Source organism: Canis aureus, chromosome 22 (assembly GCF_053574225.1).
Source record: "Canis aureus isolate CA01 chromosome 22, VMU_Caureus_v.1.0, whole genome shotgun sequence".
Lineage (NCBI taxonomy): Eukaryota > Metazoa > Chordata > Mammalia > Carnivora > Canidae > Canis > Canis aureus.
The window spans coordinates 1209288-1230799 of NC_135632.1; the positions used below are offsets into that span (position 1 = coordinate 1209288).

At 45.0% G+C, this 21512-nt stretch overlaps 1 protein-coding gene across 1 annotated transcript in view; it reads left to right on the forward strand.

Annotated features, from left to right (window-relative positions):
• Positions 1-1028: 1028 nt before the first annotated feature.
• Positions 1029-21512, forward strand: part of LOC144293632 (uncharacterized) — a 36503-nt gene continuing 16019 nt past the window's right edge. The window contains exon 1 of the mRNA XM_077864577.1: positions 1029-1653. Coding sequence (XP_077720703.1) covers positions 1217-1653 — 437 coding nt within the window. The 5' untranslated portion in view covers positions 1029-1216. The remainder of the gene's footprint in view (positions 1654-21512) is intronic.

Sequence of the window (21512 nt, forward strand, 5' to 3'; positions counted from 1 at the left end):
GGGGCTGTGGGGCCGGGGCCTGTGGGGCCGGGGCTGTGGGGCCGGGGCCTGTGGGGCCGGGGCTGTGGGGCCGGGGCCTGTGGGGTCGGGGCCTGTGGGGTCGGGGCCTGTGGGGCCGGGGCCTGTGGGGCCGGGGCCTGTGGGGCCGGGGCCTGTGGGGTCGGGGCCTGTGGGGCCGGGGCTGTGGGGCCGGGGCCTGTGGGACCCGGGCTGTGGGGTCGTGGCCTGTGGGACCCGGGCTGTGGGGTCGTGGCCTGTGGGGCGGGGCTGTGGGGTCGGGGCCTGTGGGGCGGGGCTGTGGGGCCAGGGCTGTGGGGTCGGGGCCTGTGGGGCCAGGGCTGTGGGGCCAGGGCTGTGGGGTCGGGGCCTGTGGGGTCGGGGCCTGTGGGGTCGGGGCCTGTGGAGTCGGGGCCTGTGGGGCCAGGGCCTGTGGGGCCAGGGCTGTGGGGTCGTGGCCTGTGGGGCGGGGCTGTGGGGTCAGGGCCTGTGGGGCCAGGGCTGTGGGGTCGGGGCCTGTGGGGCGGGGCTGTGGGGTTGGGGCCTGTGGGGCCGGCGCCTGTGGGGCGGGGCTGTGGGGCCAGGGCCTGTGGGGCCGGGCCCGTGGGGCTGGGCCTGGTCTGGCTGGGCGCAGGCGACAACCCGGCCTCTGCAGGATGGGTCCCAGGGTGGCCCGTCCCGCCGGGAGGAGACCGCGCTGCTTGCTGCCGCCTGGGGCGTGCGGGAGGCCTCGGCTGCTTCGCTTCCCTGGGGATGACCAGGGTTTGCAGAACTAGGGGAAGGGCCTCGGCCCCACAGCCCCTGCACAGTTGCTTTCCCTAAGCGTGCAGGCTCTGGGGCCCGTGTGCGGCCGCAGCCGCGAGCATCTCCCGGTCCCCACGGCGGCGACCGAGGCAGGACCCAGCGTCCGGAGCTCAGGGGACAGGCTGAGCGGGGCCATCAGGCTCCTTACCCGGCCACAGCAGGCATAACGGACGTGATAAAGAGCCGCTGGGGTCGCTAAGGTTCCCTCGGGGCTCATGTGGGGGCACCTTCTGCGCCCTTTGCCCAGTTTGCCTCACGGCCGCCTCGCAAGCACCGTGACAGAGGGGGGGACACCCGGCCGCCCGCGCCCCTGCCTCCTCCTGCTGGTGCCCCTGCCCCCTGCCCGGCCGTCCCCAGGACTGTGAGGCTGGAGCGAGACAACGCGGCCCCAGGACTATGGTGTCGCTTTTACAAAATGGCATGGCCCGTCCCATCACTTGCGTCCAGAGAGCCTCTCTTCGGGGCAGCTGAGCTCCCAGGGCTGCAGAGCCACGCGCGCAATCCCGCTGCTTCTGCGGGGAGTCCTGTCCCCCTCTCCTCGGGCCTATGGCCCGTCCTTGGTGCAAAGTCTGGCTCAAGACCCACTTCTCCCGGCAGTTGTTCTACCACCTGCTACACAGTGCTGCCAGCCTGCCGGGGACGGGCCACCACTGACCCCACCGCTCGCCCCACTGCTGGCCCTGTCGCTGGCCCCGATGCTGACCCCGTTGCTGACCCCATCGTGGACCCCGTCGCCCGCCAGCCCACCTGCTCCTTACCTCCCCGTGTCCTGTTTTCCCACGACAAGGCGAATCACCGAAGGCCGAGGACCCTGGGCGCCAGCCTGGAACCCGTCGCTCACTGGGTGCTATGGTAACTAACGCATTGTGAGGCCACGGCTTCGAGAAAGCCCTTTCTGCCTCAATTTATGCAACTGGACACTCGCTTGGAAGAGATGTTGAGAGGAAAGGTTGTTTTTGGTCAAAGGCATGAAAACTAATTTTTAGGAAGGTTTTTGTTGGATTCCGCTGTGTTCTTGCCTCTTCCCCATTTAAACCCTGGCGTCTATTCCCCCTTCTTCGTCCTCCATATAATACAGATAAACGGGGCCGCGAATGCTGACCACAACCAGAAAAACCGCCACACAAACTAGAGGTAGCTTGTGATGGGCGCAACGGGCAGGATGCTCGTGGGTGGGTGGAAGGGGCGCCGCTGGAGCGGACCTTACCTCGGGTGTCAAGGAAGGTGTGGGCATCTTGTGGGAAGGAAAGAGAGGGTTTCTGTGGTGTGTGAGTGGACACAACCATTTTCTTCTTCTCTAGAATGTTCCAGGCCAGTGGTTAGGGACTCACGGTGGAGTCTAGGCCCTGAACACACATTTTATAAGGTGCCCCACATCTCCTTGAGTTTAGGTTAGACGCTGGGTAAACCCATGCCGGCTTCAGCTAATCCAGGTGGGCACCAGGCCTTGTTTGCGTCTTAAAGTCAAGAGCATGTATCGAATCTCAGTAGTTGCGTTTGCCCGGTAGGGGCATAGCAGTGACTCATGATGCATTTGTTGTTGGTTCAGTGAACTTGAAAGCGTAAAAATATCAACAGTTGCTTTCCCTAAGTGTTTGGCTGGTTCCTTTGTTTTCACGAGACTTGTTGACCTTGGATCCGGGGCACTCACTTTCAAAGCATAGAGTGGTAGAGATTGTGGCAGTGTCCGAAAAGTGGCAGCCGGGGCCTTTCCTCGTTCCTTCTAAGGAAAAGATGAAGCTGTGTTAAACAATAGGTAATAATAATAATAATAATAATAATAATACCCGTCATCTGTGTACAGTGCTTCATCATTTTCAAAACCGCTTCACATTTTTTATTTTGCCTTGATAGCCAGTCGAATACAAAACAATCATGATGGGTGATCAATATGATGAAGGCGCGACGCTCAAAGCAGGACTGGAGAGAATGTGGATGATCTAAGCCATTTGTTGTACAAGTGTAATTTTTCAGTTAGGACACGTGCACATTTCCGAATTGCAGGGAAGGGAAACCAAAGCCGCCCGCCTGTGTCTCATGAGTCCAGGAAGGCTGCTCAGTGGGCAGCTGCATTTCATTACCTTTGGCTTTGGGGCAGGTTCAGAGGTGAGGGAGCTCTCTTTTTCATGTCCCTGTTATTAACTGTCTGATACGTATTAAAATTTTGGTTAAAGGATATTTTAAATTATGGAATAAGTAACTCGGGCTGTATCTCAGATCCTTGACAAGTGACAAGCCTGGGTTTCCAGAACAATACTCCATGTAGGGTCCAGATGCAAATACCACTGATAACAGCTACCAGGTGACTGAATAAAGAAAGTGTAGTCTGTGTATACAACAGAATATTACTCGGCCACAAAAAGAAGGAAGTCCTACCAACTGCAACATCACGGATGAACCTTGAGGGCATGATGCTAAGAGAGAGTAGTCAGAGAAAGACCAATACTGTATGATCTCGGTTGTAGATCTAAAAACTGAACTCATAGATGGAGGATGTTGACATTTGCCAGAGGTTGTGGGACTGTGGGAAATGAGGAGATGTGGTCAAAGGACACAGCCTCCAGGCGTAAAATGAGTAAGTTCCAGGGATCTACCGTACAGCGTGGCGACGCTAGTTAACTCTAGTGTATCATACGCTCGCGAGTTAGCAGGAGAGCAGGCCTTAAAGGTTCTCGCCGCACACACGTGTACGAGAGATAGCTATGTGGGGTGTTGGGTGAGCAAACTAGTTTTATGGTGGTGATCATTTCACAACACATAAAGGTATCAGACCATCACATCATTCACCTTAAACTTCCACAATGTTCTATGTCAGTTATATCTCAAGAAAGTTGGGAAAAAACTCCAATACACATAAATGACGATAAAAAAAAAAAAAACCTTGCTATCGGGTTAAGCACACACTGTGTATCAAAGTGAGCTAGCTCCTACCATTGGTCCCTTCCACAGTTGGAGATGCTGAGGTTTAGAGAGATGAAGTAATTAGTAACTAAGGGAGTTGGGACTGATTGATTGATTGCTTTTAAATATTTATTTGAGATGAGAGAGATGGAGAGAGAGAGAGAGATTGAGAATGCACGAGCAGGGGTGGAGGGAGAAGCAGAGTCCCCGCTGAGCAGGGAGCCTGATGTGGGGCTTGATCCCAGAACCCTGAGATCATGGCCTGAGCCGAAGGCAGACACTCAGGTGACTGAGCCCCCATGGCGTCCCAAAGCTTGGCACGTTTAATCGTTGTGCCACGTGCACATACCAGCGCTAAATGCTGACGGCAAAGCTGGTAGAGGGGAAATCTGTGTTGGCTTCCATGGATACCTGTCAGAATCAGAATTAGGATCAAGCCCCACGGCCAGTGACCACAGGTTAACAATTTACACGCTGAGTGAGACAGGAAGGAGAGGAAAATGGCAGGAACTACAACCTTGGCAGTTCCAGAAAGCGCAAATAGAATATCAACAGATTAGTGTTTTTTTTTTTTTACATTAATGTAGCATTATCACCATATGTATTTTAGTGGGTAGAACATTATGATGGTGACGGCCCCGAATAAATCCAGTCTCCTGTGTCTATACGATTCAGCTATGTAACTTTGCCACTTCTCACATAGAGAAGTGGAGTCTCTTTCCCTACTCTCTTGGATCTGGGCTGGCCTTGAGACTTTTTTTGACTAATAGAGTATGGCAGAAATGATGTTGCATGGGTTCCAGATCGAAGGCCTCTAAGGGGGCTGTGGTATCTGCTTTGACCATCTTGGAACTCTGAGACCTTCGTGTTGTGAAAAAGTCCATTTTAGCCTATTAGAAGATGAGGCCATAGATGGAGGAATAGAAGGACTAGACTGAGGTCCTTGCTAAGAACGAGCACCGACTGCAAGACATATTCATAGGGCCGTTTTGGGTCCTTTGATGAGGACAGCCTCGTGATTGACCCCAGCCTAGACCTGCTTACTTAGTTCTAAGTAGGCAACTCACCGGCTCAGGAAGAGTAACAAATTATTGTGGTGCTGAGCCACCATGCTTTGGGGTGGCTTGCTGTGCAATGACAGACAACAAACAGTGTCCGTGATCTTGATAACACTTCACGTTGGGTAACATTTTGCAGCGGTTTTCATAAAAACCTTGGGGTATGCCAGTCTAAAGCGGACAGTGATTGGCCCAATGCCGCACAGTTAGAAAGTAACAGAGCTGGTATTGGAATCTAGGTCTTGACCCAGGCATTAGGTGGCGGAGCATGAACACCAGTATTCCTTATTTCCTCGGATTCAAAGAAAAAATAATGTTGGTTCACTTGAAAGGTGACTTAATCATGTACTTAATAAATTTGGCTGACAGGTTTTACATACAGCCATTAGTAGGTAATCATTCAGTGCACTCAGGAGGGTGCATTGGAGGCCGTCTATGCAGCCTCTGGAAAGCACGAATGTTCCCAGGCACTGAAGTCATCCCTGGCTTTTTCTTTTTACCGCAAGGCTTAGGTTCATGAGTTCACTGCTTACATGGGGAGGGACTTCCCAATAGGGCGTAATTATTAGGAGGTTACTTCTCCTTCCATTTAGAGTTTATTGAAGTAGCAAAAATAAATTTCATTTTAAGAGATCAATGCAAGCTAACTAAGTTAACCATGTAAAAATGCTGTAGAACATTTCCGGAGTATTATCTTACAGCACCACGGGGACCACTCTGTGAGCTTGTTTCAAAAACAAAGCAAAAGCAAAACAAAACCAAACCGAACTGGGCTTCTCCAGAGATGGAATCTTTAACTTTTATCCAACTTAACACTCATTTCTAGCTGTGATTAAACACCACAGGCTTTTGGGTTTTTTTTGTTTTTGTTTTTGTTTTGAAACGTCGTGTCCCATTAAGTTTTGTGTGTGTGTGTTTTCAAGGAAGACAGGCTGCCGTTTTCCTTTACAATAAATCATAAGACAACTGGCAGGAGTAGGAGGGAACATTGCTTAGGTAGCATCGCACCCCTACATGGAAAAGAGCAAGGTCCTTGACGTGTGTACACGGCTTCACCTCTGGCCAACGTCGTCTGCTGTGGTGTCTGTAACAGTGTAGACGTTGGTTTCTGGAAAATGCAAGCCGTTTCTAGAACTCTTGGCTATTATCTTAAGCATCTGCTTGTGTGCCGCAAGAGTTGTTTGATTTGAACACGAGCAGGCACTTGTTTTAACTATGAAGTGACACAAAGTCAATAAAAAATCAGAAATAGTGATAATTTTGTAAGCTGGCTTTCACTAAAATTGACCTGTATGGTATTGGTTGATGGGATCGTTGGCGATGATTCTGAACGACGTCAGTGTGTTCCCTGGGTTTGCTGAAGTTGTGCGAATGTCTTTTCTTGGCAACTCAAAATGGCACTCGGTGTGTAAGGCCAATTATTTAAACATGGCCTAGATATTGCAGAGCATGGGATGTGAAAGTGACCGTAATGTGATTTCCTAGTCTTCCAGAAGGCTTCCTGAAAATTCCATTGTTCTGCTGCGATCATGCAAATGAGAAAAGATACAGGCTTTAGCTTCCGTATCCTGTGTATTAGGCGATGGTCGAAAATATGAAGGTTTTCCAAAAGAAAAAAAAAAAAAACCGAAATGTCCCGTGTCTATTTGTTTCTAATTTTCTTTCTGTTAATGTCACTGTAAATTTCAATGTCATATTCCCGCACGTTGCTGCCCCTAATCTGACAGTGTCAGAGGATCTATCTTCATTTTCTCACTCGTTTCATAATCTAATCCTCAGCTCTAACATGCAATTAGTGCCCTCTTCGCCCCCTGCATACCAAACAGGCAGCCGGTTACAGCCTTCCCTGTGCAATCCGTTTAAGCGAGGCCGCCCGTAATGAATATGTACATTCGGAAGACCTCGGCGCAGGGGGTCACAGGCAATCAACCTTGAATTCAATTATGCGAGTCAAGGTTAATGACTCGCTGCAGTGGTCAGAGGCATTCAGAATCCCGCAGATTAAATCAGCCTGTCAGAGCTGACAATGTAGAAAGGACGGAATTACTTGTGTGAGAAACAGGGAATCGTGCAAAGATAAAATGGTGTCACTCCTCAACGAAGATTACATGGAGTTCTCGGTGGCAAATCAGATTGTAAATCTCCTCTGGACTCGCAATATGATTAGTCTACATAAAGACGTTTCTAGATGGTAATACAGAGCTACTAATAAGACCTCCTGAACTCCACCCTCACTAGGTAACTTTGTTTTTTACCTCATCATTCACATCTTCTGATTGTTCAGCCTGAAAAATGAAATTATTATTTTTTGTTATTTTCATGAAGTGCGCCCCATGTGATCTTTTGTAGCATGACCCGACATTGAGTTGGTGGGAAAAATTAAAGATCTTTTTGCCTCCTTTTTTTTTTTTTTTTTTTTTTTAACATTCCATTTTCCCTTAGTTTTCTATTATGCTCTTGTCTTGGTAACACTAGAGCTAGCCAGGGAATAAAACTCAGAAACAGGTTAAAAATGGTGTTGCTCGTGAAAGGAAGTGTCTTATGAGTTAAAATAAAGTGTGTGCATATTCAGATTTTGTTATAATTTATTTGCAGAACAAACAAATACAAATTTGGTGCCAGAGACTAGCCGGTTTCTTGGTGCGTGCTGAAATATGCACATGTTCCCCAAATTCATGTGTGAAAGAGAGAGTTTCCCCTTCTTTATTCTCGTTAGAGCAGGGTCCCTGATTTAGACTCATTTCCAGCTGGAGAAGCCCTGACCTGTGAATAATCATCGGCGACACATTTCTTGCATATTAAAAAAAGCACATCCATATAATTATACATTCCTTTAAATGACAGACGTGTCCTTTAAATGTGAGGTTTCATTAAAACTTTTGTGATTTTTAACAATATATCAAAGTCAATAGGAGAGTTATTTTTCCTTCATTTTCTATTTTCTTTCCCTTGTTTTCCCCTTCTCTCTGTGTCTTCGTTTCTTTCTGTATTTACTGAGCATATACCATGTGTCTTGTCTGTGTTGGTGCAGAATCAGGATGAATTATCTGAATTTGTGGGGAGTTCCAGTCAAGTGAAGGAGGAAGGATGTAACCAGCCAGCGGGTCAGACAGCGTGGTGGGGACACCTGTGAAGTGCCAGGTCGCAGTGGAGGAGTGTGTAAAATACTATGTCAGATCCCAGAAAGAGGCTGTGGGTTCATGCCTGTGTGAGTGTGCACGTCAGGGGTGCGGGCGGCGTTAGGAAGTGGGGCTCAAGCAGCAAGGAAGACTTCACAGGGAAGGGAATCTCTGGGTCGAGCTTTGAGGAATCAACCAGAGTTTTCTAAGCGGGCCGGTGGAGAAAGGCCTTCTCGGCCCAGAGGACAACGTAAGCGAATGTAAGATGTGCTTGCGACGGTAGCAAGAGCCGCGAGCTGGTCAGGGGGTAGGGACGGCAGCAGGAGACAGAGGGAGAGGGCACGCGGGGCCCAGAGTCCCCAGGCTCCAGTGACAGTAAACCTCTTGGCAAATTTTGTCATAAAGCAAGACTCATTATCTAAACCAGATCATATCGTTCTTTCCCATTAATCTTTTCATAACGTGGGCTTTTAGGGTTGGACTTGCCGAAGTAGACGTGTATTGCCCGTTGCATCCCCCGGTGAAGGGAGAGGTCCGCTTCCCAGTCTCACGTGGGGGGAGAGCACGTCGGTGGAGGGGAGGGTGCGTGGCCCTGCTTCTCTGTCTTCACTCTGGGGACCAGCCTTGTGCCAACCCGAACACCAAGCCACGTTCATGGGTTGAGCAAAGGGGTTTCAGGGTACGTGTTAGGCCCCAAATGGATGCACATTCTTTTGTGCCTGAGGGCCTGGGCTCACACCGTTCCCACGACTGCCATCGGCCTGTTTTCTCTGCTCTTCCTTTCTGCCTTGAGGTCTTGAGTTCTCGTTCTCTGGGGTGACTTTCCAAGCCACGAGGCCAGGCGTGAGCTCGTCTGCTTCTGGCCTCAGAGCACTTGCTGCCCATGAACGTGGGCCGCTAAGCCATGCCGAGGTGGCCTTTTTTCTCATTTGATTCTTGTCTCTTAATTACTGGGAGGATTATTGTTTAATCACTCATTTAAAGGTTGACCCCATAGTATGGCCCACGCTGCCTGGTGTGACTGGTTCCTCTTACTCGGTGATTTTTAACGCTGGTGGGGAGGACGGAGGGCTGGAAGTCTGTGGAAGTCTTTGTCGTCTCCGTTCTCGGCTGACCGGGAGGTGCGACAGGAACTATTGGCTGGTAATGGACAGAGCGCCAGGCAGTGAAGGGACGGCGATGCCCCACTGCATTTTGGTACAACTCACTTTACCCTACCCCCGAGGCCTCACACATGAAGTCGCTCAAGCTGGAAGGGTGTCCCGCTGTCTTCCTCTAGCTGGTGACTCTTCATCCTGCAGGTGACAAGTTCATCTGTTGTCTATGTTCACCCCTCTAATTATTCGCTGCACAGCTCTCTTCCGATTGCAGCCTGTATTTGTAGGTATTTCTTTGTTTTCTTACTTATTGTTAGACTTTGAAGTCCATGAGAACAGGGATTTTTGTCTGACCTTTCTCCATGTAGCATCAGGACCAGTCATCAGCGCACAACTGGCTCCCAGTTACTATTTGTTAAGTGATTCTTCTTTTATAGACAGGGTATCCACATTTAGCAAACGAAAATACAAAACACTCACTTAAATTTGAATTTTGGATGAAGATTAAATAAAGATTTAAAAAAATATAAGTATGTCCCAAATACCATCTGGGGCATACCTATGCTAAATATGTATACTAAAAAATGATTCATTGCGTATGGGAAATTCACATTTATCTGGGCATTTGGTATTTTATTTGACAAACTTAATGTCAGTTATCAATAGCCTGAGGGTGCACACATGCGTTACACATCTTTCTGTTTCGTCTATTGCCTCAGTTAGTGCCTTCCAAAAGTAGGCACTCAAACATGTGCTGACGTTATTTGACTGAACTACATAGCATTTCAATATAACGGGATTGAATCTCTCAACTAATAGATTTCATAAGTGAAATCTCAGCGTAGTAAGTTTCCTTAGGAAAAAAATAAGAGTGAAAAATATCTTTTCATTGGGGATTTTTGTCTTGATGTGGTTTTTGGAGTTACTTCCAGTAAAAATTTCCCCATTTCTTTAGTTAAAACAAAGCCTATAATTCAAAGAGCTAATTGTGTTGTGAGACATTTTAGCTGCTAATCCCTAAACGAGCTCCATAAGTCACCGTCATTTTAAATGGGTTTGATATTACTCATAGGACATTTTGTTCTAAAAGATTATTCTGAGTCATGTTGAAAAATGTCCTCTACACAGGATTCAGTGATGGTCAATGGCCAAGGAGCTGTCAGTGGTTATATGGGGACTGGGGTTCTTTCATGCAGTTCCATCAGAATTCCAAGCAAGAAAACAAATGTCCTAGGGCTATTTTTATGAACCACATAGCCCAGAAATGGCAGAAATACCAAGAGGGCAAGAATTGTGTTCCTAGTCCTAAGTTTGGCCTGGGAGGGTCCAGCCATTCCTGGTACCCATCTGGTACTTGGGGTGCAGAATGCTGTGCTCTCTAGGTCCTACACTTCTTTTGTGGGTGGGTTTTTCTGGAGGAACCATGAGTGTTGGAAGGAAGACCCTGGCTTCGCGCTTGGGATAATGCAGGTCTTTTGGCAGGAGAAGCAGTAAATGAAGGGTGTGCATGCATTTTCCTGCTGTGCTCCCAAAGGTAAATATAGCTGATGGAGCAAACATACACTGGGTAGAAGAATGAAAAAAAAAAAAAAAAAAAAAAACAAGGAAAGAAGAATGAAATTCAACTAGCTCAGGAGATACGGTTTAAATCAGAGATCCTGTTGAATGGTCTAGTGTAATAAAAGGAACTGGAGTTCTATAAAATCATATAACGCCAGAAATTGTTATTATCTTTGTCATTATCAATATCACTCCAATAACATGATCCTGAAGCATCAAAATTTAAAAAATTCATAGGATCAGAAATTTGTTATTATTATCATTTTTTAAAGATTTTACTTATTTATTTGAGTGAGAGAGAGAGAGAGAGTGCTTGTGGGAGAGAGCATGTGTGGAGTGGGAGGGGCAGAAGGAGAGAGAGAAGCAGACTCCCTGGTGAGCAGGAGCCTGACCCAGGGCTTCATCCCAGGATCTTGGGATCGCGACGGGCACCAAAGGCAGGCACTTAACTGACTGAGCCACCTAGGTGGCCCCTGGATCTGAAATTTAATATGACTCTACCCAGACCTTCCAAACAAAAGAATACCTATCTCTTGGAAAGTGTGTTGCTGTTTTGATTTAGTTTACATAGTTAAGAGCGGTTAACATCAGAAGATTTTTTACATTCTTTATTCTGCACAAATAATATTTCCAGGTTTGTGCCCATCCAATAAGCCAAAATTGTTCTAGGAGAACAGAGTATAATTGCTACCAAGTTGCTTTCTGGTCGCACATGCTCTGCTTTTGTGATTCCTTGCCGTATCTTTGTGTTTTCTTCTTTTCCCATATCTTTAATATTATTCGTCCCAAATCATTTTTTTCTCCTTATTCTTCTCCTGATCCTCCCAGGATTTCAATTTTTCAAGAAAGCCATCTGATTCTATTAAAAAGCAGACAATGAAACAAATGCTTCCAAGCCCGGACTAGCCTGGGAGGTCTGGCCAACACGGATACCATGGGACTCAGAGGACGCCCTTGTGATATATGGGTCACACGCCCAATTTAATTTTAGATTATTTATGCTAAGTCAAGCCAGTCTCGAATTGACTACAATGTTCTATTATTATTCCCCAGCTCCCTTCCTGATCAGTGGAGGTGATAGAGTTGGCGAAGTTGAGTCTTTCCCAGATTGTGATTCTCTTTCCTCTGTTGCTATGTGAGTGAGCTGTGCCCTTTATGGAACTGTGGGAGCTTCTTTTAATGACAATTGATGCTGGTTTTCTGTTTGTGCTGTTAGTATACAATTGCCTTTATAAGTAAGTTAAAAATTGTTTGATTTTTAAAAACTGAGCAGCTAATAGTACAAAAGGTAAATAAGTATGGCTAACGTAGTAAGGTGGTCCAGTAGTGATCCAAGGTTGAGAGACACTGGGTGAGGGCCCACTGGCTGACTCATTCAGAGGACACCTCACGGTTTAGCCTCACAGCACCAACTGATGAGTCTCAAATTGTACTAGCAGAGTTGCCCTTGCTAAGAGAAAGGAAGCAATGGAATTTTCAGGATCCATTACTATATGAATTATGGATTAAATCAGTAAAGGTTCTGAGCTATAGATTGACATGATGCATCCTGTCAAAGGACCACTTATAAACTTGGAAGGTTCATTTATGATGTAACATGTCAAAAGCCCATTTATTAAAATCTCTAGGCCCTAGATTGATGATATTGTCTTTTCTCAAAATATATTTTAGTCTTAAGTGAAGGGAAGAGGAAAGAAAAGACAGCTTTCTTTTTAAAGTGACAGTTAGGAGACCGCTGTCGTAGGCCAGGTAAGCGATGGTGAAGGCCTTCACTGAGCTGTGGCTTTGGGAATGGTTTGTAGAAATATTAATGGGCAGAATCAATAGACTTTGTCGTCGCCAACTGGGTTGTGTCCCGGTTTAAAGGCCTTTGAAAATGGGGCTCGACCTTGTTCATCCTAATACCTCCTCCCCTCAAGGCCTGTGAGTGCACTTTGCTCACATTTGGCTTTTTCATGGATGAATAAAGATTTTGGAAGGGAAAGAGCCCAAACCAGTCTTCTAAGGAGGCCCCTCATCATCAGTGAATGCTGACGTGTAATAACAATCTGCTTTATACATTTAAAAAGTCTAATAGAAAAAAATGCGTATTGAATGTCCAATGACATTAAAGATGAGAAATTGGCATGTAGCTACAGTGAAATAAAAGTCATGAATACAAAGGGGTACTGGTGTTGTGAATTAAATGGCATAACAGCCTGTGAACCAAGTTCTGTGTTGGGTTAATTATTCTGGTAAATAGAAAAGATATACGAATTCACTCATTCATCCTTCTAGTGTATAAATATTTATTGAGTACATTGATTATGGTTTTATGGATCAGCAGTACCAAGCGTGCAGGTGGCCAGAACAGGTTGCGGACACTGTATTTAAGAAGCGAATGCTCTGTCCAGGAATTGCTAGCTAAGTGGGATGTTATTTACTGGTGCAGACAAATTAAAAACATAAATAACATTCCAGTGCCTAAATCTTTTCAATAAACACAAATTATGAGTTTTGTGTATGTAAAACACAATCTCCCAGTGGAAAAACACTTTATTGATAATTTATGTTGTACCAAGTGTGGGGCAACTGCTAAAGTCAAAACTATTTCCTAATTCTGTTTGCATTAAGAGTGCCCCCACCATAAACAACCCAAATATATATATAGATTAATCTGTGGATAATAAAATAGTGTCTGTTTGGTCAAATCTCATTCATTTGTTTCTAAATGGGTGGCTTTGGCATTTCATTCATGTTTTTGACTCCCGATTTGAGTCCAAGTCTACATTTGAAATGGTAACAAGCAAAGGGGCTGTCTCTGGTCCTACCCACACTCTCTCTCTCTGTGGCCAACCCAGGCGAATGGCTGGAGCAAGGGTAACTTGTCTTCAATGGACCTAGACTAGGTCACAAGGGCGAGTTGCCTTTGCCTCTAGCGCACTTCTTTCATGCCCTACTCACCCACCTTTTAGAAAAAATTTTTTGAGTTCAGTTGACACACAACGTCCACATTATTTTTAGGTGCACAACTTAGTGATTTGACAAGTTTATACACTTTGCTGTGCTCACCACAAGTGTCGCTCCCACCTGTCCCACTCCATTGCTGTTACCTCATCATTGACCGTATTCCTTACGCTCCGCTGCTTCTTCCCTGGACTTCCTGATTCCATAACTGGAGGCCTGTATCTCCCTCTCCCCCTCACCCATTTTGCCCAACCATCCACCACTGCTTCCCCCCAAACAACTATCAGTTTGTTCTCTGTATTTATAGTCTGATTCCGCTTTTTGTTTATTCATTTTTTAGATTCCATTTATGAGTGGAGCCATATGGTATTTGTCTTTCTCAATCTGACTTAATTCACTTAGCATAATGCCCTCTAGGTCCAACCATGCTGTCTCAGATAGTATGAGCTCATCCTTTCTATGGCTGTGTAATATTCCTGTGTGTGTGTGTGTATCACATTTTCTTTATCCTTTAGTCTATAAATGGAAATTTAAGTAGCTTCCATGTCTTGGCTATCATAAATACTGCCACCATAAACATAGGGTTGCGTATATCTTTTTGAGTTAGTGGTTTTGTTTTCCTTGGCTAAATAATCAATGGTGGAATTATTGGATCATATGGTATTTCTATTTTTAACTTTTTGAGGACCCTCCATACTGTTCTCCACAGAGGCTGCACCATTTGCTTTCCCACCAGCAGTGCACGAGGATTCCTTTTGCTCCACATCCTCACCAACACTTGCTGTTTCTTGTCTTCTTGAGTTTAGCCATTCTGACAGGCGTGAGGTCATATCTCGGTGTGGTTTTCATTTGCATTTCCCTGATGACCAGTGATTTGAGCATCTTTTCATGTGTCTGTTGGCTCATCCTACCTTTTAGATCCATTCTCTGCCTCATAGCCAGGAAGATATGAAGAACAAAACAACAAAAAAACACCAGTTAAGTGGAATCATGTCGCCATTCTATGGAAACATTACAGCGCATTCAGCAGAAATGCTGACTCTACCTCAGCTGATCCTGCCCAGCCTGCCTCCTTTTGCTCATCGTACCTCAGTCACATTAGTCTTATTTCTGTTCCTCATACTCCCTAAGCTCCCTTGCTTATGTTTCTCATAAGATTTTATCCCAGCCTGGAGTCTGGTGGGCAACTACTGACCCTTCGGGTCTTCGCTAGGGGAGCCTTCCCTGATCGCCCAGTGTGAAGTAGACTATCTCCTTTTGCCCACGGCTAATACCACTAATAACATCCTGTACTTTTCTTCATAACACTTACCATAATTTGCTGCATCTTTATTTATATTTTTGTTTATTTGTCTCTAGTCTAAAGTCCACGAGGGCAAGTAAAATGCCTCTTTTGTTGACCATTGAGTAATAAGCACAGAGTGCATATCTGACACAGAGGAGATAATAATTATTTGTTGAAAATGTTAACTAGAAACATTTGTTCATTCAAATTCAACAAGCCCATTTTGTTGAGGTACAAACTTCGGGTAAGACTTACACAGTTGTGCCTCTGTGGACAAAGGGATTGTGAAAGTTCAGGGTACAGTTTGTGGTCAGAGGAGGTATTTTGTCTGCACCCCTGAAATTGTGTGATGTGGTGACAGCAATGCGGTATAGGCAGTGTGTGGTCTTTGGCTCTGACATTTTTCGTTGTTACTTTTATCACTGTGGGAGGACAGTCTGAGCTGCTTGGAATTACTATCTCCGGTGGTAGAGACACAGTGGCCTTGTTGGTTCCCAAGTCCTTGAATAGGTACCGTCTCTATGAGCCATCTGTTTTCAGCTGGAACCGTGGCAGATAGAGTGAACAGTGAACATGTGGGGCAAGATTAGTGTGAGTTGAATAAAGTTTAATAAAGAGCTCAAAGTAGACTGATTTTATTTATTTTTATTTATTTTTTTAAGATTTTATTTATTTATCCGTGAGAGACAGAGAGAGGGAGAGACACAGGCAGAGGGAGAAGCAGGCTCCCTGTGGAGAGCTCGATGAGAACTCAATCCCGGGACCTCGGGATCACGCCCTGAGCCGAAGGCAGATGCTCAACCACTGAGCCACCCAGGTGCCCCAAAAGTAGACTGATTTTAATTTAAATCTTGGTCCAGAGCAGGAAAAGGAGTTTTTGCAATTGTCATATGGTCCAGCCCAGCTCCTTTCTTTAAGGGGCTCCAGGGAAGTTTCAGGGTTCCCTTTGTTGTGGTTCCCTTGATTCCTACTTGGCCTTAGGGTTTGGGTTCAAGACAGAAAGAGGAGAAAAACCATAGAATAGAGAGAGAAACCTAGAAGTGGGTTCTCAGATTCTCATAAATGGTACTGTTATTACAATTTTTAAGAGAATTAAATACAGTAACAGCTTGTAACTCCTTCACTCATTCCACTGACTTCTCTATCCCCTAGTACCAGGACCCCAGAGTACCCTGGATTTTAACTCAACATGTTCTCTTCTGCATGGAACAATGGGGGATGAGCACAGGAAGACCTGCACCCCCATTAGAATTTAAGAGTAAACTACAGCCTTAACTGGGACATCGCCCACCTGTCTGATCATATTTCCAAAAGGACCACATGTGTATGCTTAGGATTTGGGTGGACATTCCTCACCTGTTAGGGACTGAATGTTTGTGCACCCTTAAAATTCACATGTTGAAGCCCTAAGTCTCAATGTGATGGGAAGTAGCTAGTAGCTTGTGAGATGAGCTCACAAGGGTGGAGCCCTCCTAAATGAGATTAGTGCCCTTATAAGGGACAAGATCTCTCTCTCTCTCTGTCCCTGTCTTCCTCTCCCTCTCCCTCCACCATGACAGGTTACAACAAGAAGACAGCAGTTTGCAACCAGGAAGAAGGTCCTCGTAGAATCCACCCATGATCTTAGAATTCCAGGCTGGCATCCTGATCTTAGACTTCCAGTCTCCTAAACTGTGAGGAATAACTACCATTTTTTATGAGCCACCCAGTCTGCGATATTTTGTTATGTCAGCCAGAACTAAGATATTATTTCTGTTCTCTCACTAACTCCTGGAGCCAATAATCTGGTTGGCGAACTATTACTCATCTTACAGATCTAGTTAAAAAGCCATCTCAAGATTAATGTAAGCACTCAAAAGGGTTCCCCACCCATGATCCCTTTAGCCTTTAAAATGTCAGTGCTCCCAACCCCACCTTCCAACTACCACTGGTAGCATTGTGACTCTGTTCCTGAGGGTTTGTTCTGGGACCAGATCCTGCTCTAACCACAGGCAAGACAGGTCAGATGTGCTGGGGAATTAATGCCCCTTGGGAGCAGCTCTCAAATAATGTCCAGTAGGATTTGATTTAGCCTGGAAGGGAAGATGGGCTAAAAGGGGTGTGCTATCAGTAGATTGCCACTATTAAGGATAGCCCTTAAATCTGCTGAGCACTCTGGGATGCAGTGTTGAACATGCACCTCAATGTTATCCCCCTGAAGGGATGAGGGAGTGATTGAGACAACTCTGAGGCTTAATCCACACACCAGAGTTTTACTTTTGGATCAGAGAACTTTACCCAAAATCCCCTCTCCAGTTTGCCTCCCCCATATTTTATTGGATTGTTCTGGGATAATTTCTTTAAGAAATCATTTGTATATGGATCTTTATCTCAAAGTCTACTTTTGGAGAGCCCAACATAAGATGGACACTTCTTTGTTCAGCTGTTCAGAAAATATAGTCTGATTGGGTCCAGGTGTCCCTTTAAGTGACCATGGCTGAGGAACTGGAGGTACAACCACCTAGGAGACAACTCTTTGTTGAGAGACCACTTTCACCAAGTCTCTTGAATTTCTGCATATCTTGCAAGAGAGGCACTGATTGCCGTTTGTTCTAGAGCAGCACTGGAAGATAAAGATAGTGTCTTTCTCCAGAGCAAAGGGCCTGCATGCTTACTGCTCTTAATGAAAGACTCATGTTTCCTAAGGTCGGCGTTCCTTTCCCATGGTGTAACCCACCGCATGTGCAAGCGTCTATGGAGACCCATCCACATTGCCCCGGAGACCCTGGGAGCACGAGGAATTGATGCAAATAGGCTGATGCTCATGTTGTTCGCTGTGCTCTGAGGATAAAATCCTTTGTTTTTGAACCAGGAGTCTTGTGCCCTCTGCTAGCATCCATGAAACTGTGGCAAGTTAAATTCTTAGCTTGAAAATAGAGTAAAATATCAGACTTTTCAACTGTTCTTGATGCGTTTCTATTCAGCAATTGCCAGTGGTTCTTTTCCCCTCTGGCCATCTTGTTCAATTCCTCTCATTCATTTGCCAAATTTGCCAGAAGATGCTTTTCTGATTGACCCACTGGATGTGGCCTCTTCTCCCTCAGATCTGCACTCTTAGTATCTGCTGGTTGGTCACATGCTACCTTGATCTCACTCTCAACATCAACAAAAAAACCAAGAAGCTTACACAACTAAAAAGCACATCCCCATGGATGTTCTACCTCAAACACCCAGGCTTTCCTAATTGACTGTGACCTTGAAGCCCTAGCTCCCCTTTGGGCTCCCGAAGCCCCTGCTGGCTGGGCCCTCCTTCACTCCATCCTCACCTGTGCCTTGGGCTAGAGGGCATACCCAGACCAAAACATCTCCTTCCCATTATTTCTTTATTCTTGATCGTGTATTCAAAAGCCTACATTTTCAAATAGAATTTGAGTTGTTCATTTACATGTTAAAATGAGCCCAAAGGACTTCATAAATTGGCATGTTATTATTTTAAGTGACAGAGAAAATTACACTGAAAAGTTAAACCCAGTTTCTTGATGGCTCATTTGTGAAATCAGAAAATCCTATTTTTTTTAAAGTTTCAATTTCTATTTTACTTACTGTCAAAGTAGTGACTTTGTTTTTATTACCGCCCAAAGAGCCCATTATCTCTTTCATCACACGAGACTGCCCAAAATAACATGTCTCACTTAGAGAGGGACAACTCAGAAAACCATGTTGTGAAGGGTGGTGGTTTTGTTATGGAATCTCTCAGGCTTTGATTGGTTGAAAGGAACTTGGAAAATCTATATTATCGAGACTTAAAATCTGGTGAAGATTTTATTTGAGGATGTAGTACTTACACAGTTTTAAGCAAGCTATCCAATTCCATGGGAAAACTGTGGGTTAAGAACAAGCTCCATTTCTTACTTACTGATCTTAGGACTTAAAATCACAAAGCTTCTGTTTATTTGACTATAAAGTAGGAATAATAATACCAGTATCCCCACAGGCTGGGGGCTGGGCTAGGAGGATTAAGTGAGATGGTGCATTTGTATGTACTAGGGAGCATTCTGCAAAGCTGAGCATGCTGCCTGACGCAGAAGGGGAATTTAATAAATGCTTATAGAATGAAGGAAGATGTTACTTAGCAACTTCAAATCTACTCAGACCCATTAAAGGAAATGATTTTTTTAAAAAGATTTTATTTATTCATGAGACACACACACACACAAGCACACACACAGAGGCAGAGACACAGGCAGAGGGAGAACCAGGCTCCATCCAGGGAGCCCAATGCGGGGCTCAGTCCCGGGACTCTGAGATCACACCCTGAGCTGAAGGCAGACGCCCAACCTCTGAGCCACCCAGGCGTCCCTAAGGGAAATGATTTTGGATCTTGATTAAAGGTGAAGTGATTTTTCATAAAATATAATTCGCAAAGATTATTTTTCTGTATCTAAACTTAGTTTGGGATTTTACGACATCAAGAGTCATTTAGTAGGAACCCCGTTGCCCTCCATGACATTAGCTTCAAAAGTTTAGTGATTCACAGCTCCCCACCACCAATATATGGCTAAATCAAAATTCCTATTCAATCTAATAATATTTTACATTGTACTTTCTGCAGGTATGACCAGATCTATGAGTTTTTATACAGTGGTATAAAGCAGACCTTTTACTTGGCCTGAAACTTCTGACTTGAGTTATCTCTAAGAATTTATGAATAAGTAACCACCAGAAAAAGGATTTTTGCAGCTATTGCTGCCCCATAGTAGAATAAGTGGAAATATGGTAATTATGTTCGGTGTTTGGAGTTTAAGTTCATATATAATGACTTAGGTTGACTTTGACTATCTTGGATGTGGCCCTGGGTTTCCAAGATTGTTAGGCCTTCCTAGGAGCTACATCTCCTTGTCTCACATTTTTTCTCTTTGAAAGTATCTGATTCTAGCAGTTAAAATATGAGCTATTGAACATTAGCATAAAATAACACATCGTTGGAATGAGTTAACTGTCTCAAGACACCTATCAGTGCTGACTTTAATTTGTTCAGTGAGTTTATCTATTACAAATGTTTCACCTTATAATAATTCTCTAAGATCTGATTTTGTCATTCTGCTCGGACAAAAGAACTTCTCTTAAATTTCCGGAGTGGTTTATTTTTCATTTATCCATTTGTACATTTATTAGACATCTACGAATGCAAATGAATATGAACAAATTTACATGAAATCATCAATGTACGTGATCATAAATGGGGGAGTTTGTTGGGAAAGTTGGATGTTTTTATAAGATGTTACATGCTTCTTTCCAGCTGGAAATGAAACAGTTTTATTTCAGCATGTTGGAATGAGGAAGAACAAGAAGCTAGAACACATTCAGAGGAACAGCAATAAATAATTTCCCTCCTTTTAACAGTCTAGCTCTCCTTCCTGATATATTTATTCCATCATCATTGATTGGAGGAAGAAGAAAGAGAAGAAGAACTGCGTGAGCAACTAACTTCTGTTTCTCATCACGCTCAAAGGCTGAGAATCATTCAGAGTCTCACTGTCGCTAACAGTCACCTAGAGTTTCCCATAACCAGTGACTGAACCAGAAGAAGATGGAATCTTCCAGCACTGATTTCTCAGGAGTTTCTTACTGCTTGATGGCTTACAAACCAGGCTTTTTTTAAATGTTTATGGGAGAGAAAGGGCCAACAGGGTGGTGATTTGCTACTGTCTGAAAGGCAGGTTCATCTTGTGTGTAGGATGATCCTTTTTTTCCCCAGGTTCCAGACTCAAACAGTTGACTCTGGTTCAGCTGCAAAAGGCTCAGATTCATTGTTCCAGGTTAATGAAAAGTCTACCAATTTTGAGCTAATAATGCTGAGGAATACAAGGGAGAGGACAGACATGGTGAGGAAGGAGGGGAGAGAAAAGATGATGGCATATTCAAAAGTTCCCAGAGTTGTTCCGGGGGGAGGAGCCTGTGTAAGAGCACCTTGCATACTGGTCTGGGCCGACTGTGTAATGTCTGAAGTCAGCACAGGTCTATAGGTCATAAGCCACGTCCCCAGGTGAAGGGTCACACTTCCTAACACAGCTCCTAAGATGTTCTCCTTTTTTTTTTTTTTTTTTTTTTGACAAATTCAAAGCTCAGGAAAGTAGGAAGTGAACACATACTCCACAATTTCTTCACATTTCTGTCTCTGTTCACCTTTCCCACAGGGCAAAGAAACACCTCTTGAATGAATTTCCGGCTCCCCACCCACCTGCACATTTCATGGTGCATCAAGCTAAATATTTATCACTCACACGCTCAGTAAATTTAGATGGCAGTTATTGCTCTCAACTTGAGGGTAGAGCAGCAAACAAAACAACTTCAAGTTCCTACTCACAAGGAATTTAATGTTTAGTGGGGAATCAGGCAAGAAATAAGTAAAAAAAAACCTATATGCTAGATTGTGATAATAAGAAAGGAGGGTGATATGATAGGTGTGGGCGGGGAAGGGTGATTGGGAAATCCTCTCTAGGGGCTGGAGGGAGGACCCATCTGCCTGTAGATCTAAGTGTCACGGAGAAGTGACATTAGATATCAGAAAAGAACATGTAAGGAAGAGGGAAGTGCAAAGACCCTGAGGCAAAAACGGGTTTGGAATGTTGGAGGAAATGAAAGAAGGTCCAGGTGAATTAGACAAGGGGGGAGGTGTTATCTTTAAGGCCAGAGTCAAAGACTGTTCGTTTTGGAGCCTTCACAGACCAAGGCAAGGAGTGAGCACGTTGAGTAGGCGGGTGGA